Source organism: Sturnira hondurensis, unplaced genomic scaffold, assembly GCF_014824575.4.
Source record: "Sturnira hondurensis isolate 20B ecotype Veracruz unplaced genomic scaffold, ASM1482457v3 Scaffold0008671, whole genome shotgun sequence".
Classification (NCBI taxonomy): domain Eukaryota; kingdom Metazoa; phylum Chordata; class Mammalia; order Chiroptera; family Phyllostomidae; genus Sturnira; species Sturnira hondurensis.
The window spans coordinates 159000-179686 of NW_028081302.1; the positions used below are offsets into that span (position 1 = coordinate 159000).

Sequence of the window (20687 nt, forward strand, 5' to 3'; positions counted from 1 at the left end):
CTGCATTTTTAGGGATTGGAGAATGTGGCCTACTGGAGCACAAAAATAAAAATCCCAGCAGTGCCAAGACTAACTATGCACCTGAAATAAATAAAGCTCTTTAGAATAGAAATTTCTCACCTGTAAAATCCGGGTCACTCATACCGATTGTCAATGTTGTAAAGAGTAACAGATTAGATACAATAGGCTGAGACAGACCTCAAAAGCCTGCATAGAAACACCCGCTGTATGCTTCAGCACAAGGATACCAACCACCCCCGGAAAATGAACCCTCCACCCCAAAAAGGACCTCCCTCCACCTCATTGATTATGCATAACACATTAGGCCACCTCTATACTGTTTAATAAATTAACATAAATAGAGCACGTGACTGCTCAAGTGTCAAATCCTTAGTAGGTGATTATGGATTTTGGCTTTGGTTACCTTTAAAGTTCTTGATCACTAACTTCTTAGCAGAGCCAGGCTTGCTGTTTGCAAAGCTAGAGACGGTGGTAGAAGATTTAGCCAGGCCGTTTGCGTGATGCACCGAAGCCACAGAAGAGATTAGTATACTCTTATTTTTAAGTTGCTGCTGCTGAGATGTTGCAGCAGTTGGTGAAGATGAGGAGGAGGAAGAGGAGGATTCCTCAGCCATCTTCGCATCAAACCCTACAAACTCCAGGGTGTCTTCAAAACGCAGCTTCTTCTGTATCGGTACGTGGCTGGAAGCAGCCAACGAAACCCCCACGCAGAAAGACGAGGTTGAAGGGGATGCCGAATCCCTAGGTTGTAAAGGAGGAGTGGAAGTGGAGGGAGAGGTGGAATCAAAGTCTTCTCTCTCGTTACTACTGTTACTGCTGCTACTGCTGCTGCTGTTTAACTTTCTCTTCTTGGCAGAGGTGGGCGGAGTGGTGCTGGTATTACCATCAGTGGCAGATCTGACCTCCTGAGCAGCAGCAGCAGCTGAGGGATTGGGGGAAGAAAAACCTGTTGGAAACATGAAAATAGCGGGGTCAACAGGCAGAGGAGCATCAAAAACCTACGTTTATATGTCTGCGTGTGTGTAGGAGAGAAGGTGGCAATGCTCGAAGGGGAAGGGAAGAAAGAGAGGAGAAACACAGAGGACGAGAAGGAAAGTGAAGGGGGGGCTACACCGGGGGAATGGGAGGGTTTGGGAAGGCGGATAGGCTAACACCAGGAGTGAGCAGAACAAGGGGGGAGAACGAATGAGAAGGCAGACAGGTAAACGGCCGTGCCGTCCCCCTTTCCTGCTTTTCGGTCTCTCTCCCCCCTTTCAGCTGGAGCGACTCAGTGAGTCTGTGAGGCTGCGGCTCCTCCTCCTTTTCTCCCTCTGTTTGGGAGGGGAGAAGCCGTGGCTGGGGGGAGGGGGGAAGAGAGCCAAGGCTTGTTATTGTCAATAGCACAAGAAGCTAAAGATGGCGCCACTTCCGGTCACGCGGCAGCGAGGGCGGGGCGGTATCTGACGGGGGTGGGAGGGGGGTGGAGAAAAGCACTGCGGGATCCAGGGGGGCGGGGAGCTGGTTGACTGCGAGGCGGCGGGAAAGCGGCGGCAGAGGCGCCTGAGATGGTCTGGCTCTGGGGCTCCCGCTTGCTCTCTGCTCTTGGTCTGGCGCCCCCTTCTCAGGCAGTGCTGTCCTCCCCCATCCCATGGATAACTCCCACCCCCTCCTTTACGGTCCCGCGGGAAGCTTCGCGCCGCAGGTCCCTTACCGGAAGTGACTGAGGAGACACTTTTCATAGCGCCCAGATCCTGAAGCCCCCAGGTCCGCAGGACTGGGGGGGAGGGGGGAAAAGGGGGTAAGAGAAGTGGACCGGGAGGAGGGACGGGCCTCCGAGACACCTTCGGAGCCCCTGATTGGAGCTTTCTGAACGCGAGGCCAGCGGGGGCGGGGGGGGGGAGGATAGAGGGGGGGGGGGTGGGGGGGAAAGGTGGTGAGAGATGGAGCGGGAAGGAGCCTGAAGGGGAGGGAAGGTGGTGACGGTGAGGGGTGGGGTGAGCTAGCTGGGAAAATAGGGGAGGAGGGAGAGAGGGATGGAGGAAGGGAGGAAGTAAAAAGTAAGGGAGAATAGAAACTTTGAAAGATAAAGGAATAAGGAGGGGTAGCAAGGCCAAGGAGGGAGTAACCCCCCAAGTGGAGAAAAACATAATCATGCCATTCTGTGTACTGCTAGGGAGGAATATCATGAGGTTAAGATAGGAAAGGAAAAGAAACAGTTTATATAGAAAGAAAAAACAGTTTTTGATTCGGTTGAGCTATAAATTGCTTCTCTTTTATGTCAAGGACACCAATGACCCAAGACTGAATAGGGCCTGAATTTTGATCCCTTCCTCAGTAATGCAGATACAGACCCTTTTAATTTCCTACCAGGAGCATTTTCTAAGATAGCTAGAGTTAAGGGTGCATTCTAAGGCCAAGAAACAGGAAGGTAACACCCCCCCCCCAACACACACACACCTACAACACAATTCCCAGGACCAACCCCCCACCCCATCAGTCATTAACCTAGTAGTTTATATACTAAACGCCACTTATTTTACCAAATCTCGGCTCATACACTGTCTCAAAGAATAAATTTCAGGAGGATATTGCCAAAAGTCAATGTTTTCTACCAACATATTACATGAGCCAAAATTTTAAAATGGATTTCTCATGAGAACAAACCTAAATCTGGTTAAATTAGCAACAATAAACCTTGTAAACTTCCTGTTGGGAGTTTGTATTTAACTCGAGGTCATTGGAAGGGGGTGCAGGGAACACTGGCAGGGCAGAGCAATGGGAAAAAGAGGGACAACTGTAATTGAACAACAATAAAAAAAACCTAAATTTGCCAACCTGTTGACCATTCTAACCATAGAAACATTGAACGAGGATGTATTGAAAGACATATGCCACAAACTACCCCAGGTCCCCGCCATTGAAAAGCCAGTGGGGGAAGATAGTTTCAAAACTAACTTCCATAACAGTACTATTAACAGATGTACAAAGTGCTGTGGAAAGAGGTGAAACAAGAAATTTGGGAGAATTTTGTAATAGAGTTTCACAGAGGAATTGAAGTTTATGCTGGGTCTCAAAGGGAGAATAACCAAAAAGAGGAGAGGGGGTAAAAGGCATTCTGAGCAGTGGAAACAGAGAGTTTTGAAAGGGCTTGGCCTGTTTATAGAAATTTGGAAGGTGCAGTGGGCCTTTCCATAGGAAAAGTAGGATGTCTTGTTGAAAATACGGAAGATGAGGTTCAAGAGTATCTGGCACAAAAAGCCAAGATTTTTAGTCTACCTTGTAGGCTAGGGTAGGCGACATGGAAACCAGCAAGTAAGCTGAACTTTTCAAAGTGGGGGTGTGAAAGGCAAAAGATTTGTACAGTCTGATGAGAAACCAGAGTATAAATGGTGATGTACGGAACCTTGACTTGGGGTGGTGAACACACCGTACAGTGTACAGATGACGCATTGTGGAATTGTGCGCTTGAAACCTGTATAATTTTGTTAAATAGTATCACCCCAATAAATTTAGTAAAAAAGGAAATAAAATAAAAGCAAGGGAATGACAGGATTGTAGGTGGAGTAAAAGCAGTTTGTATCCTACCTTGACATATACCAGTTAGAACCCTAAGAATAAACCAATTTTCTAACTTTATTTACACAGGCTCACTTTGTTTTTTTTGTCTTGAAAGTTCCTTGGTTAAAGTGCAAATCCTCCTAGAGGAGGTGCCATCTTAGGACTCTATCAGCTTTGTGCTGTTTGATGAGCCTGCTGAGAGCAAGGCTGTAGTGGTACTTAGGCTCCAGGGACACAAAAAATGGAGATAGAGACCTGAAAAGGGGGCAGATGGATTCCTGCCTGTTTGGTTGTAGCGTATTATCCTTGCTGCCTAATATGAGTCTGTAAGCTCGTAAGACCAAGGAAGGTATCCTAAAACATTAAACCCTCTTTTATTGTGTCTCACATTTTCACAAGATGCTGAACAACTGTGTAAATGCAGAGTAAATACTGAGTTGAATATTTCATTGAATAAGAATAAAATAATGCCATATCTTTATAAAGAAGGATTAACTGGCCAATTTTTCAGGGTTATGAACAAGGTTGTTCTAATGCATGTAGTTATATTCCTAAGAAGGGTGTATGGATGGGCCAGCTGATAATGGTACCTCTTCTAGGAGGATTTGCACTTTAACCAAGGACTTTTCAAAAGAAAATGTGGGCCCAATTCTAATTCATGAATTATATTCTTTAGAATGATGTATGGGAATGCTAGCTATTTTTGGAATTACAAATATTAGTGTAACAGGATGGTGATGCTTTGCCATAAAAAGATAAACTTTTGTAAGTAACATAAGGGATAGCCAAGTCCTGTTAATATTCAACTACATTCTAGTAATAATAGCCCCAAATCTGATGACATGGTTATCTAAACCCTTCATTCTACTGAGACTTGTTAGTTCTAAAAGACCCTTGGTTCTTGGGCTCTAGCTCACTTTTGATGGCCCAGTACAATCTACGATTTAAGTTTTCTACAAAACATCCTCAAGTGAGTTTTGTGGAAATATGTATATATGTGTATAAATGTTTAATGATCTTCCTTTTGATATTTTACAACCCCATTTTACTTTGTGCCAGGTCAGTCCTCACTAAATAGCATATCTTAATATGAATATATGATTTTAATAGTGATTTTTAAAATTTAACATTTACATTTTGTGGCACACACCAGCTTAAATATCATATGACATGTGAGGACCATAACTGTGTGACTTCTTGGCCCCTTGGGCCAATTTACAAGATGAAAAACCTCCCATATTGCTTTGTAAAATGTCATTTACATCAAGAAGCAACCAATTGGGACTAGCTAGAACATAAACATATTTTTATACACGCAAACATTAAACACATTCTCAACATAAAAATACATTTTTCAAGGTCGAAGTCACTGAAACCACAATAATCAAGACATGCAGTGTAGGACACTATAGAATTATGGCCATTATTAGACTAAATCAGATTGGATACTTAACACATACTCTATATACTGTATTAGAATCTTTCATCTTGTGATTTCAATTCATACATTAGAAACACTAAACTTTACAATGTTTCCAAGTGAGGTATAGTTATGATTGGCCTTTTAATCAAGTAAATAAATGAATCTGTAGGTATTTATAAGGGTAAATATATGCATAAAGGAAGAAATACAAACAATGAGGACTAGTGTTTCTAAATTCCACTCCCTTATTTCTGTAGGCATTTCTCTAAAGGGGAAGAATGTAACTTGTTTCCCTTTTTTTGATCAAAGGGTTTCCCCTACGCTTGATTTTTCTCCAGACATCCCAGAGCAGAGGCTTGTCAATAGATAGACACCCCCCAAGTCTTGTTATCTGTGGGTGCAATTTTCCCTAAAAATAGGAGACACTGCTTGCTCAAAATACCAAAGATGTTTCTGCAGCACACTTTGTTTTAAGAATGTGTCAAGAAAAAATAAAAACTGCTGGATAAAATGTGGCCCATGTTCTCTATCCACTTTCCTGAAAGACCACCTTTGAAGCAGGGAAATACAGCAAAGGCAAACCTAGCAGTGATTTGAAATGTTATATCATAATGATCGCTTTGTTATCAATAGCAAGGTGCTGCTATGGGATCACTGAGGAGGCCAGAGCTTAAGCAAAGATTATCCAGCTGTACAATGTGAACTCACGCTTTGCCCATCCTGGAGTTGTTCTATAAAACAAGCAAGTTAGTCACAAATGCTGAACCCACAGTGCTCAGTAAAATGCAAATAACAGATCTCATTTGTAACAAAGTCATTTATCTTCTATGTAAAATTATCTTATCTACTGAAGAATTACTGACTCAGGTATATCAACAACCATTTGGACATAGCTCTGTCGCTCAGAGATTTTATCTACTGTCATACCCTGAACCATCTGGAAAGCAGATTTAAAGACTAACAGGGCCAGGCCATTTGCCTTGGGGGGTTGGGTGTGGGGAACTGAATCAGCCCCGTATATTACTTCTTTTGGTGCTGCCAAGCACTTGCTTATTATGGAATTGCTGGGCCTATTTTTATCCTTCTGTTCACTTTATCAATGACTCTCACAGTCCTTCCACCCTCACCATGCTTTTGGGTTTATTCTTCAAATGGCATATTCAGCTTTTCTTTTTCTCAAGAGCAAGACCATTGTAGGTTTGTTTTTTATTTAGTTTTAGAGAGAAGGGAAGGGAGAGAGAAAAAAAGGGAGAGAATCATCGATGTGAGAAGCATTGATTGGTTGTCTCTTGTAAGCACCCCAACCTGAGACTGAGCCTGCAATCCTGGCATGTGCTTTGTGGGAGGAAGCCCAACCAAGCCACACCAGTCAGGGAAGGGCCAATGTAGGGTTAAATCCATGGTTCCCCACTCTGACTGCACAACAGAATTGTCTGGGTAGCTTTTACAAAAAAACCCCTTTGCTCAGGTTTGAACCTAGTCCAACTAAAGCAGAATCTCTGTGAGTTAGGGTCTCAGCTTTCAGTATTCTTAAGTTCTCTGGATGTTTCTACATACCTCCAGGGTTGAGACCACAACTGTAGGTGAAGTAGGTACCATTGTGATTTGAATGGGGCTGATAAGCCTTTGTACTCCTTTTAGTGCCTGAAATTGCAATTGTTAATTCCTTTTGATTAAAAAATAGCTTCCTTGAACCATAAAAAAGAGAGGAAAAAAATAAAATAGCCCTTTTCTCTAGGAATTCTTTTTTTCAAGTGCACATTAGCCAGACTGTCTTTAAAGTGAATGGTTCTTGGGAACTAAGAATAATAAAATACAAAGTGCATGGAGGTAAACAGAACAGGAATAGGCTTTGCAATGGGGGGGGGTGCATTTGGGGGTGTAAAGTTACCATCAAAGGAGGAAAGGTTTCACAGAGGACATTTTTGCTGACCTCCCAGTATTGCCTGGGGCCGGGCCGGCTTTGTGAACTAAATATTTAAAGTATAGCCAAATTTAACTACTTATTTTATCTAAGAAATCATGTTAAAAACTTAAATAATTTTAATAAGCAAAAAAGAGCAGACATTAGGAATGTAGGTTTAGTTGGAACTATTCATAAATGCCCAACTTCTGAATTATCATTCACCATATGGATGTTTCTATTGCCAAGTCATCTGTGTTTCCTGATTTCATTAAATGTTCTTTATTCCCACCAATAGCATTATTTCTCTTGCCAGTTCATTTGGTCATTCAACAAAAATGTATTGAGCAACTAACTACTTGGGGCAAGGCATGGCGGTGCTAGAATACAAAGCTAACACAAAATTCCATTTGCAATTGATTTTATAGCTTTTCAGGGCACTTTTACATGCAATCTTATTCTGTCCTCATAGCCACAGTGTGAGATACGTCAGAGCCATCCCCATTTCACAGATGAGAAACAGGCTCAGGGAAGGAGATCAAAATGACTTGTCAAAATCACAAAGTCCACAGAGTTAAACCAAACCTACTTTTTTTCTAATTCCAAATACAGTAATTTCCCATAGTTTACAATGTAGTAAAGAGACATGCTATAACATAATCTCAAGTAATAGACAAGTTATGAAAAGACATTCAGAGTCCCACTTACCAGAAGAAAATATGAGAAATAGTAAAACTAACTTCTTTATTGAGGTTAGCCAAATCACAGTGTCCAGAAGGAGGCCAAGCTTGGATTTGGTTCAGGCTATCATTAAGCAGACAGGACACAGCAGCAAGCAGGGTACATTCAAGGAGACAATGGCAATTTGGCTCTAGTGAATCCGTTTGTTCTCTGGCTGGACCCTCAGCCAGTAGCTGATCTTCACCGGAAGTAGAAACCAGCTCCTGCTAGCCAAATCCAGGCAAACACTGAATAAACCTTGCCATAGGGCCCGTTATGATCCAGTCACTGAGTATACAAAGACAACCTTTGCCCTCAAACAGTTCTCAACTGGCCTAGTTGGTGAGGAAGACAATTATAGGACCGAGATAAAAGGTTGCTAGAGGAACACAGAGAGATACCTGAACAGCCCAGGAGGATAAGGTGCTGTAGGAAGGAAGGGTGGAGGAAGGGCGAGGGTGGGAAGTTAAGAAGAGCTTCCAGAAAGAGTGATTCAACTTAAATTCCTGAGTGTAAGTGAGAATTAGCCATGTAAAGGGAGTAGGAGGGAGCAGGGGGCACAAAGAGGAGGAAAAAGGAGCACATTTAAATCCTTAAGGTGAGAGAGAATAAAGCATATTCAGGAAATTGCAAGACTAGTTCTCAGGGAATAGTTTTATTCCTAACCAGAAACTCTGGAGTGCTAAGGAAGGAAATCAAGACAGCATCCCAATCTCAAATCCCGTAAAGCAGCGATTTTCAACATTTTTTTGTCTCATGGCACACATAAACTAATTACTAAAATTCTGCAGCACACAAAAATTATATTATTTTGCTAATCTACAAAGAACAGGTATAATTTTGTTTGATTTACAAAAAGCAGTAATAATAGTTATTACCTACTCTTTTTGCTCTAAAGTGACTTAAAAAAATCAGGTGCCTATACTTGTATATAAAGACTTCTGGTGCCAAGAATTAACCAATCAGATGCAACCTTATGTAACATGACCAATAAAGTGCAACTCTATTATATGACCTGTATATTTATGGTTCAAGACGGAGCATTCATACTAGATGGCTATGGTTGTATTGGCTGTTGTCATTTTTTTTTTAAATTTGATAATCTAAGGGAAAACAGGTCAGTGCTCTGACTAAATAGGTACTACATGTTTTAAGAATTCTTGCGGCACACAGGTTGAAAATCACTGCCATAAAGCACTTCCTAGGCCTCATAACATGAGGCCTTACTCCTATACCTTACTTGCTGTTGGAGCTGTGGCTACTGGTAGTAATTCTTGCTTCGATCCACATTAGTTCAGGAATTAGACTTACAGTTGGGCTTATCCTTGTATATAGGAGCTCAGAATCACAAAGGTGGGAGGGCCTGATGAAGCATTGGAAATAAGACAATGGGGAAAAAATGGGATAATAGAAATACTCCTGCCCTGGCTGGTGTAGCTCAGTGGATTGAGCATGGGCCTGCGAACCAGACGATCATGGTTCGATTCCCAGTCAGGGCATAGGCCTGGGTTGCAGGCAAGTTCCCCACAGGGGCCAGTTCCCGGTGGGGGATGCATAAGAGGCAACCATACATTGATATTTCTCTCCTTCCCTTCCCCTCTAAAGATAAATAAATAAAATCTTTAAAAAAATGTGTGGCCACTTTCAAAGAGAATTTTTCTCCAACACCATTCTTCTTTCTCTGTATAAAAAAAAAAGAGAAATACTCCTATGATCACAAGATTGAACAATGCTATAGGAATGCAGATGAATGACAGCAGGTTTTGGAAAATGATGGCCACTAGACTAAATCCAGCCAGTTGCCTGTTTTGATAAAGGATATTTTACTGGAACACTGCCATCCTCATTCATCCATATATTGTCTGTGGCTGTTTTTGTGCTAAAACAACAGAGTTCAGTAGTTGCCAGAGACCTGAAGGCACAAGGCCAAAAATATTTCCTATCTAGTCCTTTATAGAAACAAAAAGGCTGACCCTTGCCCTTGAACATAGTAAGAGGTAAAAATAGAGATATGGAGAATGTCTAGTGGTGGTACAAATAAAGAATATTTAAATTATTAAAAATATAACGAAACACAAAGGAGAAAAAATTCAAAACATGCTAAGAATTTTCTGTTCCTAGACTGCATCACCTTTGATTCTACAAAGAATGACAAGAGAATATTCTTTGATAGAATGCCTAAATAAATCATGATAAATTCACACAACAAAATATTACCCAGCATTAAAAAATGAATTCCAGAAGATGGAGACATAGTTAAACATGCCTTCCCTCCTCACACAACTATAGCAAGACTACAAAACAAATATCACCCAGATTTGTCAGAAAATTGAGCTGTATGGAATTCCGACAACTAAGAATTTAAGCCACATTCATCCAGACAGGTAGGAAGGGTGGAGGCATGGAGAGGTGCAGAGGGTGGAGGGGTATGGAGATGTGGAGCAGGCTGTCCCACATCTAAATTGGGAGGGATAGCTCAGGGGTGCAGGATCCCAGCCCCAGACCAGATCACACAGCCTAGGGTTCCAGCACCAGGAAGGTAAGTCCACATAACTTCTGGCTATAAAAATCAATGGGGGTTGGGGTAGCAGAAGAAACTTTGGAATTCTCAAGGGATTCCTCTTAAAGGGCCCAAAGTGGACTTAGGACTCACACAGATGCATCCCCTCTGTGATTTAGCACCAGGGCAACAGCTGGAAGGACACCAGTGGCATACAGAGAGAAAGTGATGTGACTGGCAATGGGGACAGTGCCAGGAGACAGCTTCCTCCTAGATAAAACTCCAGAGGCCAGGCAGTGGCATTGTCCCCTGTCTAAGCCCTCCCCCACGCAGAGTCACAGAGCCGCAACATGGGTTGCTCTGCCCTGGTGATTACCTAAGGCTCCACCCCATACAACTTACAGGTGCACTTTTCTACAATAGGCAGTGCTACTAAGGGAGTCAAAGCAGCTCTACTTAATACATAGAAACAAACATGGGGAGGCTGCCAAAATGAGGAGAAAAGAAATATGGCCCAAATGAAAGAACAGAAAAAACTCCAGATAAAGGAGTAAACAAAATGGAGATAAGCAGCCTATCAGGTGTAGTGTTCAAAAGACTGGTTATTAGGATGCTCCAGAAAATCATTGGGTACTGCAGCAGAAAAAAAAAAATCTATAGGAAACTAACAGTAGAGGAAATGAAACTGGGAATCAAATCAATGATTTGGAACAAAAAGAAGAAAAAAAGCATTCAATCAGAACAGCAAGAAGAAAAATAATTAAAAAAAACACAAGGACAGGTGAATGAGCTTCAGGGACATCTTTAAATGCACCAACATCGGAATCATAGGGATGCCAGGAGAAGAGGAAGAGCAAGAACTTGAACACTTACCTGAAAAAATAATGAAAGAAAACTTCCCTGATTTAGTGAATGAAATAGGCATAGAAGTTCAGGAAGGACAAAAAGTCCCAAACAAGAGGGACACAAACAGGCCCACACCAAGACACATCATGATTAAAATGGCAAAGGTTATAGATAAAGAGAGAATCTTAAAAACAACAAGAGAAAAGCAGATAGCTGCCTACAAAGGAGTTCCCATAAAACTTTCAGCTGATTTCTCAAAAGAAACTGTGGGCAAGAAGGGACTGGCAAGAAGTATCCAAAGTGACGAAAATCAAGGGCCTAAAGCCTAGATTACTCTATCCAGCAAAGCTTTCATTTAGAATGGAAGGACAGATCAAGTGCTTCTCAAATAAGGTCAAGTTAAAGGAGTTCATCATCACCAAGCCCTTACTATATGAAATGATAAAGGGAATTATATAAGAAAAAGAAGACCAAAATGATGAACATTAAAATGGCAATAAATTCACAACTATCAATAATTGAATCCAAATAACAAACTACGCAAATAAGCAGAACAGGAAAGAATCATAGATATGGAGGTCATTTGGAGGGTCATCAGCTGGGAGGAGGGAGGAGGAGACTGGGGGAAAAGGTACAAGGAATATGAAGCATAGATGGTGGCTACAAAATAAACAGGGCAGTGTTAAAAACAGTATAGGAAATGGAGTAGCCAAAAAACTTATATGCATGACCCATAGACATGAACTAAGTGGGAGACTGCTGGAGGGAATGGTAGTACTGTGTGGAAGAGGGTAAAGGGAGAAAAATTGGGACAACTGTAAGCATAATCAATAAATTATATTTAAAAAACAGAATTCCAGCTACATGCATAAATCACAGAAATAATATAACATGAAGTAAATCATGGGAGGACACATACAATTTAATAACTCTCTCATAAAGCTCAAATATAAGGAAAGTTTATGGCCGTATATGGTAAAAATATTAAAATTAAGAAGGGAAGCCCTGGCTGGTGTGGCTCAGTGGATTGAGTGCCAGCTTGTGAACCAAAGGGTTGCCGGTTCAATTCGCAGTCAGGGCACATGCCTGGGTTGTGGGCCAGGTCCCCATTTGGGGGCACATGAATGCAAGCACAAGTTGGTGTTTCTTGTCCTCTCTTTCTCCCTCCCCCTCTCTAAAAATAAATACATAAATCTTTTTAAAAATTAAGAAGGTAAATAGTAACACAAAATCCAGGATAGGGGATTGCTCTGGAGGAAGCAAAGGGGGAGAATTTAGGTAGATTCAAAAGCATTGATAGTGTTCTAGCTCTTAAGCTGATGGTGTGTTCATGGATATTTGTTTTATTATTATACTCCATAAATGACGTCACAAATATTCTTTTGTGTGTATTAAAATTATATAATAAAAAGTTTTAAAAAGTTTAAAAAGCCAGTTGTGACCTGTTAAACCCTGGATCATAGCAGTTTGGAGGAAGAATGGCTGGCAGGGATGGCAAAGACAACTAGGACTGATTTTTGGAACATTTAAGAATTGGTTATGGGTTCCTTGAGATTACTAGTGAGCTGGGGGAAGCACTGTCCAACCTGGTGGAATAGACTTGCCTTGGTCCACAAGATGGGGGCTTAAAGTTATAATTTGCATATATATTTGCATAATAATACAAATCTGAACTTAGTGTATAGTATTATCAAGATGTGTGATTGGGAGATCTATGGGTTACTTGAAAAAGGAAACGGTGTGTACAAAGACATGAGGGTATGAGAAAAATCACATACCATTTAAGCAAATGCAGTATTATGCTGTGTGACTGATGTGTGGTGTAACTGCCTTGTGGTATGCCTCTGGGGGTTGCGATGGGAGATAAGACAGAAGGGTAGGTAGGGTTCAGGTCCAGGTAAAAATTGTAAGCAGTGCTTCCGTTTGGACTCAATCCAGGATTAAGGGCTTCAAGCAGGAAAAGGAATAATATGATCAGCTGTACATTTAAATATGTCCAGGTCTCCACAAGCTTTGACTACAGAATAAGATGGCATCTCCACCACTCATTGCCCCCCCAAAACCCATTCCCCAAAGGTAATCTCACAGCTAACAACTTAGCAATTAAAGGCCTTTTTCATTACAGTTAGCAAGATACAGAGTTTTGGTTTAAAAAATAGATCATATTATATGAATTGTTCTGTGATTTTATTTACTTTTTTAAATGGCATAGTATGGACAGCTTTCCCAGTCTGTATACTCATGTATAGATCTACCTCACCATTTTTAAGGGCAACATAGCATACTATGTATAGATGTACATATTCCTGTCAGTTCTTTAAAAATTCTAATCATCACACTTGATTGTGGTTTCTTTTTTCCCTTTCCTTACTTTTGCTAGACTGACTGAATTTCTTTTTTCCCCTTTTTTCAACTATTAGCAGAAGTTCTATACACTATTTACATTCTATTGATGGTTATCTTTCCATTTTATTCACTTATATAAATGACACACATACACATTCTTCTATAAAAACAATATAGAGGAATATAGGATAAAACATAGATGTGTCCCTTCACTGTTAAGTTTTGTGCATCATCTTCCTTAGTATATATGTACATATATATTTTGTATATATACTAATAGGAAGCATTGGTATTTTAAAAAAGATTTTATGTATTTATTTATTTTTACAGAGATGGGAAGGGAGGAAAGAAGAGATGAAGAGAAACATCAATGTGTGGTTGCCTGTCACATGCCCCCACCAGGGACTTGGCCTGCAACCCTGGCACATGCCCTGACTGGGAATTGAACCAGAAACCCTTTGGTTTGCAGGCTGGCGCTCAGTCCACTGAGCCACCCCAGCCAGGACAGAAAGCTTTGGTATTTTTAATGCTGTCATTACTGTACACATAGCTCCATCATTTACTTTTTAAACTTAATATGCTCTGGAGGTCTTTGGAGATCTTTCTATGACAGTACACAGAAATCTATTTCATTCTGTTTAAGAGCTGCATAATATTTTATGGTAAATATATACCACATTTTCTTTAACCATTTCCCTATTTTTGGATATTTGGTTATTTCCATTTTTCTCTTACAATAATCATGAAGCAATAAACATCCTGTAACACAGATCTTTGTGAATGTGTAAAAATATTTCTGAGGATATATTTGGAGAAGTAGTATTGGGTCGACAGGAAGATATTTAAAATTTTGATAGATTACCATATTACTCTTCAGAAATGTACATACACTCCTACTTTCAGAAAGACTGCTTATTGCCCACACCATTAGCAACATTAAATATTATCAACTTTTAAAGTTTTTTGCCAAAATGTTACACAAATTCATTCTCACTATAAAACAACCACAGCAAAGAAAAGAAGAAGTGCCCTCTTGACCACCATCACCTGATGATAATCCTCTCTCAAGAAATTTATTTCTACATTGCTATTAATTTTTCTATTAATTGTTTTGTTATGCTTTATCTTCTTAGGAATAGTTTCTTAATAATTTACTCAAGCGTCCTAGACATGTCCTTAAAATTAGTTGTACTTAAAAAAATTAGTTGTACTTAACTCTAAGTTTTATTAGTTCATTGACTCACCATTGTCTTCTGACATAGCCTCAACATCAGTCTCATCCCCTGATCCAGATGACTGTGACATCATCTGTCTTTGGGAGTCTATGTTAGAAAACAGAGAATTCACTTTTACAAGCAGCCCTTTCCCAAATCAGTATGGTGTCAAAGACTCATTGACTCGGGTTTCTTAACCAATTTTATCCTATTTCTTTCAGATCTTCAAGAAAATCCTCACAATTTTGGCTTACTAATCACACCCTTCCCTGTTATTCCTTATGGTCATGGCTCTAATATTTTTCTTGTTTCCTTTAAAGTGAATTTGGGGGGAAACACATTTGTTCAGTCCAACATCTTAAACTGGAAGTATGGCATGTCCTTTTTTTTAATTTTTGACGCAGTTTTAAAAAAAAGATTTTATTTACTTTTAGAGAGGGGAAGGGAGGGAAAACAAGAGGGAGAGAAACATCAATGTGTGGTTGCCTCTCATGCACCCCCTACTGGGGACTCAGCCAGCAACTCAGCATGTGCCCTCACTGGGAATCTAACTGGTAGCTCTTTTAGTCTTGAATGCCTAAAAATAGTGTCCCTTCAAAGTGTCCTCCAGTTTATTTGGAGGGTTCTCCAAAGTACAATCTCACTTCTGATCTGAACCAGGTCTCTAATTGTCTTCTATTTTGGCCTTTTCATCAGGCTACAATGCTGTGGTTGTTGAGGGTCCTCTTGTGGTCACCACCTTGTTTGGGAGGGTTTTGTGTACAGATCACTATGGCTCTAGCATGCTTTTCTCTAAATCCTCCATATTTCAGGTGAATAAAGGCCGTAACTTCTAATATACCTTTTCTAAATGTTTGGGAATAATGAGTGTAACTACATTGCCCAAAGATGTGACATCACTTGGAGTCGGCCCAAAGCAGATCAATAAGTACCTAAAGGATACCCTCCCTGTATATTACCATCCCTAATGGGGTCCTAACTCACCGTCCCAGGAGGAGGAATAGGATTTATTGCTGTCTGTTCTTCTACTTCCAGTCAGCTCTATAGCCCAAGGGCTTAGAATAAGAGCTTCAGTAAACAATAATCACCATAGCAACGCTTGGGCCCTTTCTTCACGTGAAGTTCTACTCATGATTTTCTGTATATTTAATCCTTTCAAGGATGATTGACAGTAGATCTGACCAATCCCTTCAGGGGAAACTCCACCAGCTTAACAGGGGGCCTGGTTGGCCTCAAAAGCAAAAGATAAATCTTAAAATGACCTGAAATAGGTACATTTTCCAAAGTCTGGTTTATTCTAGCTTTAATAAGACCACTTATGGGACATAGGCAGGTCAGTCGAGGTTGTTCTGTACAAAGACTGGCTCAATTCCTACCTGACACCACTGCGGAGTCCCTCCCTCTGTGACACCACGTGAGCCCGGAGGGGTGGGGTTTCAGGCCTTCCCCCCCACCATCCAGTCTCAGCTGAGGGACGAGGGGGAAGGAAATTGGGGGATGGGAATGAAGATGGAAGACTGCCAGGGGTGTAAGTCTAGGCTTCCCACTTGGCTATTTCTGGCGTCAGTAGGGATGGGGCCACATTTTTTTCCATGGTGAGTGGCTAGAGTAAATCAGTTACCTAAAATTTTCTGTCTTCCTGGGCTGCTGTTTTCCTGATCTTTTGTCTACTGAGCGCAGAATTTTATGGGAGCTTTAGATGTCTCACTGGTTAGTGTTTTACACATATCATGTTCCACTGTTGTGAATGGGATATAGTTTTTTCTTGCTTCTATTTGTTATTGCTAGAAGAAAGCTATTGGAATATAATAACAGAATGTTAACTGTAAAATCTAACTGGTGGGTATATTGGTGTTCGCTATAAATTTCTTTAAACTTTTATGTTTGAATTTTTTATAATAAATGTTGGAAAATAAAATAAAAGGAAGTTACTCTATAATCTTTTTTAAAAAGAGAAGGCTATGAGATTCAGTATATTTATCTTACATCCAGTTTATATCAGTTAGGACTCTTGTTTGCAGGTGACAGAAACCTAACTTGAACAAGCTTAAGAAGAAAATGGAGATTATTCATTTATATAAGTGGGAAGGACCAAGCAGATTTCAATCAGACCAGAATCCAGAGACTCAAACAGTAATTAGGCTTTCACTCATCTCTTTATTTCTCTTCTTGACTTCTCTCTTTTCTACTTTGCTTCATTCTCTAAGATTCTTCCGCATGGTAGAGACAGGATTACCAAGAGTTCTGGAGTCATGTCCTTACATTTCAAGATCCAAAGAGAAGAGAAAGCTACTTCTTTATCTGTGATTTGGAATATTCTAAGGAAGGTCTGGGTCACATGTCTCCCCCTCTAAGCGGCCATGGTGTTTACCAGGCATCTTAACATTATGACATTATGATTAGCCTATCATGGGGTTAGGTGTCCAGCCATGTATGTGTGTGTGCTTGTGTGTGTGTGTACACATGGCGAATAGGGCAGGGTAGTCTCATTGCCCATCCTACAAGTACTACATTGAAAGGAAAGTGAAGAAGGAGCAGACCTCCAAGGGAAGAAGAGTGCAATAACCAGAAGCAGGAAGAAAGGAATACTTTGTAAACTAAAACAGCAGATGTCCATTACATATATTTTTGTTTTAATAATTTTTAAATTGCATTTCTTGGATTCTCAATGCATATAATCATACCATCTGCAAATAATTATACTTTTTCCTCATTTCATCTTTCTTCCTTTTAGATTTATACATCTTATTTCATTTTCTTGGTTTATTACATTTCAGAACCTTTAAAACACTATGAAGGACATTTGTGCCTTTTTTCTGAATTCCATGGGAAATAACTTGTTTATGATACTTGCTCATAGCTTTTTGATACTCTTTAGAAAGTTTTCTTTATTCCATTGTACTTACGGTTTCATAAGGAATGAATGCTGATTTTAGTTAATTAATTATTTAGGTAACACTGTTTAATAACAAATTTCAGGTGTACACATAATAATTCAATATCTGTATATCCCAGTGATTTTCAACGTTTTTCACCTTATGACACATGTAAACAAATTACTAAAGTTTTGTGGCACACCAAAAATATATATTTTTTGCCGATCTGACAAAAATAGGTATAATTTTGATTCATTCACACTGGACACCTATTGTTGTGTTGGCTGTTGTCATTTTTTATTCAACAATCTAAGGGAAAAGAGGTCAGTGCCCTTGACTAAATAGTCAGGTAGTGCATGTTCTAAAAATTCTTGAGGCACACTGGCTGAAAATGAAATGGTATGCTCTATTGCTGCTCACCACCAAGTTTACTTTCCATCCATTAGCATATACAGTGTTACCTTCATACTCATCATTAATTCATTTCAGAACTCATGACAAGTGCTGAGACCAATGACTACTGAGCTGTTTGCAACCTACCATGAAACTGAACCATCAACCTCTGTTTTATCAGGAGAGAGGGGTGCCAAGTAGTGAGCAAACAATGAGTGCTGAAACATTTTCTCATCAAAATGCAATGAATACAGGGTTTGATGGGTTCTGAAGCTGACAATTAACAACACATAACTGTATTTGGTCTCCTTTACACATTTCACCCATCCCCACCCCCATTCCCTTCTGGTAACCACCATTCTGTATGTATCTGTGAATTTGCTTTTGTTGTATTACATTTGTTCCTTTTTTACTTTTTAGTATTATATTCCAGGTATGAGTAAAATCATATTGTTTTTGTCCTTGTCTGTCCTGGCTTCTTTCATAGCTGCTGATTTCTATCCAGTGCCTTTTGGCCATCTGTTGACAGATAAGGCTAAATTAAAATTAAAAACTTTGGTCCTGGCTGGTATAGCTTAGTGGATTGAGCGCGGGTCTGAGAAGCAGAGGATCACAGTTCAATTCCCAGTCAGGGCACATGCCTGGGTTGCAGGCCAGTTCCCAGTGGGGGCCAGTTCCAGGGGACACAGGAGAAGCAACCATACATTGATATTTCTCTCCCTTCTCCTTCCCTTCCCTTCTAAAGATAAATAAATAAAATCTTTAAAAAAAGAAAGGAAATGTAATCATAATATACTACCTGGCTCACCAGGAAATTATTTATACATAATCATAACAATGTTGAAGGAAGGAAACTTGGCCCGAAGTAGTGAACACACAGAGAAAAATAAAACAAAAATTATCACAGTAATGTAAACAATTAGATCCCTTTATCCAAAAGCTGCTATAATTCTACTGAGAATATGGAGAGAGAATAGGGAAAAGGCAAGAGGGCTAAATAACCTGTAAACCTACTAGCCTGAACAAGCCAACTCCTGTCTAATCTTTTTTTTCAAGATTTTATTTATTTATCTTTATAGAGGAAGGGAAGGAGAGAAAGAGAGAAATATCAATGTATAGTTGCCTCTTGTGTGTCCCCTGCTGGGAACTGGCCTGCAACCCAGGCATGTGCCCTGACTAGGAATTGAACTGCGATTGTGTGGTTCGCAGGCTCGAGCTCAATCCACTGAGCTACGCCAGCCAGGGCAGTCTAATCTTGAAAGCTAAGTGGGGTTGGGACTGGTTAGTCTTGGATGAGAGTGTTAAGTTAATCATGCTACTGTGCATTGGAACACTATGCAGCCATTAAAAAGAAAGTTATGGAATTGTACATCTGAAAGGTGTGTATGATGCATTAAGTGTGAAATAAGTTGTAGCCCAATATGTATTGAATAATTCCCATTTTGGTTTTAAAATTATGAATAGATATATTTGCCTTATATATTCATGTAAACATAGTAACAAGTCAAGAAGACAATGAAGCAAACTATTGATATAGGGACTTTCTGGGAGATGGTATTAGAGAAGGGCACATATATTTCTATATCTACATTCATATCTATATATCTATATGTGTATCTATCATCTGCTATAGGGTTGGCAGAAGAATAACCTCTGGTAGATATGCTGATGACTCAGGTTAGGTGAGTGGGAGTAGATTGTTGGGGCTGGAAGGGGAGGTCAGTAGTCTGTCCCTAGTTCCTGTATATGAATGTTGGAGAGACCTAGTGATGGTTAATGGTCTCAGAGCAGGCTGTTGGTGGTATTTGCATTAAAGACCTTTCCTCTTGGTGCTGAGAGTGGCTCTATTAGAAGTGAGGAGGGCCTAGTATTTAAAACAACAGTTTGCCAGTTGCTGTAGGCAAGATCTCTGGGCTGGTCTATAATGTTGGCTCTGCAAGGGTTCAGGGAGGTCAGAGATCTATCTCTCGGGGGGGTGGGTGGCAAGGAGCAAAAACTGCTGTCATAGGAGGCTCACTTGAGCAAAGTTTCTCTGAGCTTGAAAGCATGACCTCTTAGGCCTGTGTGTGGAATTGGGAGAAGCCCCAGAGGGTGGAGGCTTATCTCAGGCATTGTAATTGACACTGGCAGAGGCTATTGTTTACTGTATATGGTTCTTCAGGATATGTCCTGCACAAGGGTGTATGGACTGAAGGGGTCTGTCTGTGTGTTGGGGTGGATTAAATCTAGTCTATATTTTGCTTGTCAACAAGCTTTGTACCCTAATGCAGGAATGCCACTGTCATCAGAGAAAGGTGAATGTTTTTATACTTGGACTACCCAAAGGGGTGCCTTTTTCTAATTAATTTACCCCAAGAGGGTACTTTTTCTTTCACAGTTTTTTTCTGCTCCAGGGTGGTGCCTGCTAGTTGCTGCCTTGACTCTCTCAGAGGCACAGGTATGCAGATACTAGATTTCTGAATCCTAAAGGTCCTGCTTTGGAAGTTCTGAGTAATCAGAAGCCATCCCTGGAAGAAGCCCTTTCCACTTGCCTCCCAGAGCAAGCTCTGGCCATTCTCCCTGCCTCAGGCAAATTGACGTAAGAAAATGACTTTGGTCAGATTAGATCAAAATGACAGCCTAAATGCTTGTTACTTTGTTCCCATCCTCAATGACTTTGGTCAGATTAGATCAAAATGACAGCCTAAATGCTTGTTACTTTGTTCCCATCCTCCCCTCCCTGAATTCCTTAAAACATCAGAATAGGGTGGGGGGAAGTGGTGGGGAGAAAATGGAGACAATTATACTGGAACAACAATAAAAATATGTGGGGAAAAAACAAAAAATAAGAAAAAAACATCAGAATAGCAAAAGGACCCAGAGTAGTATTAATTAATTAAAGAAAAATGTACTATCAGTAGTTCAGAAA

The 20687-nt window shown here is 40.3% G+C and overlaps 1 protein-coding gene across 10 annotated transcripts in view; it reads right to left on the reverse strand.

The window, feature by feature from the left end:
• CUL4B (cullin 4B) overlaps positions 1-14613 on the reverse strand; it is a 51293-nt gene extending 36680 nt beyond the window's left edge. For 3 of the 10 annotated variants that reach the window (XM_037055538.1, XM_037055535.1, XM_037055537.1), the window contains exons 1-2: positions 14541-14613; positions 425-967 (exon numbers count right to left, since the gene is read on the reverse strand). In XM_037055538.1, coding sequence (XP_036911433.1) covers positions 425-967; positions 14541-14604 — 607 coding nt within the window. In that variant the 5' untranslated portion in view covers positions 14605-14613. Of the gene's footprint in view, positions 1-120; positions 238-424; positions 968-1711; positions 1883-6538; positions 6614-7592; positions 7992-14540 lie in introns of those variants that run through there. The other 7 variants (XM_037055540.1, XM_037055536.1, XM_037055541.1 and 4 more) reach the window with 6 other exon arrangements.
• Positions 14614-20687: the final 6074 nt, after the last annotated feature.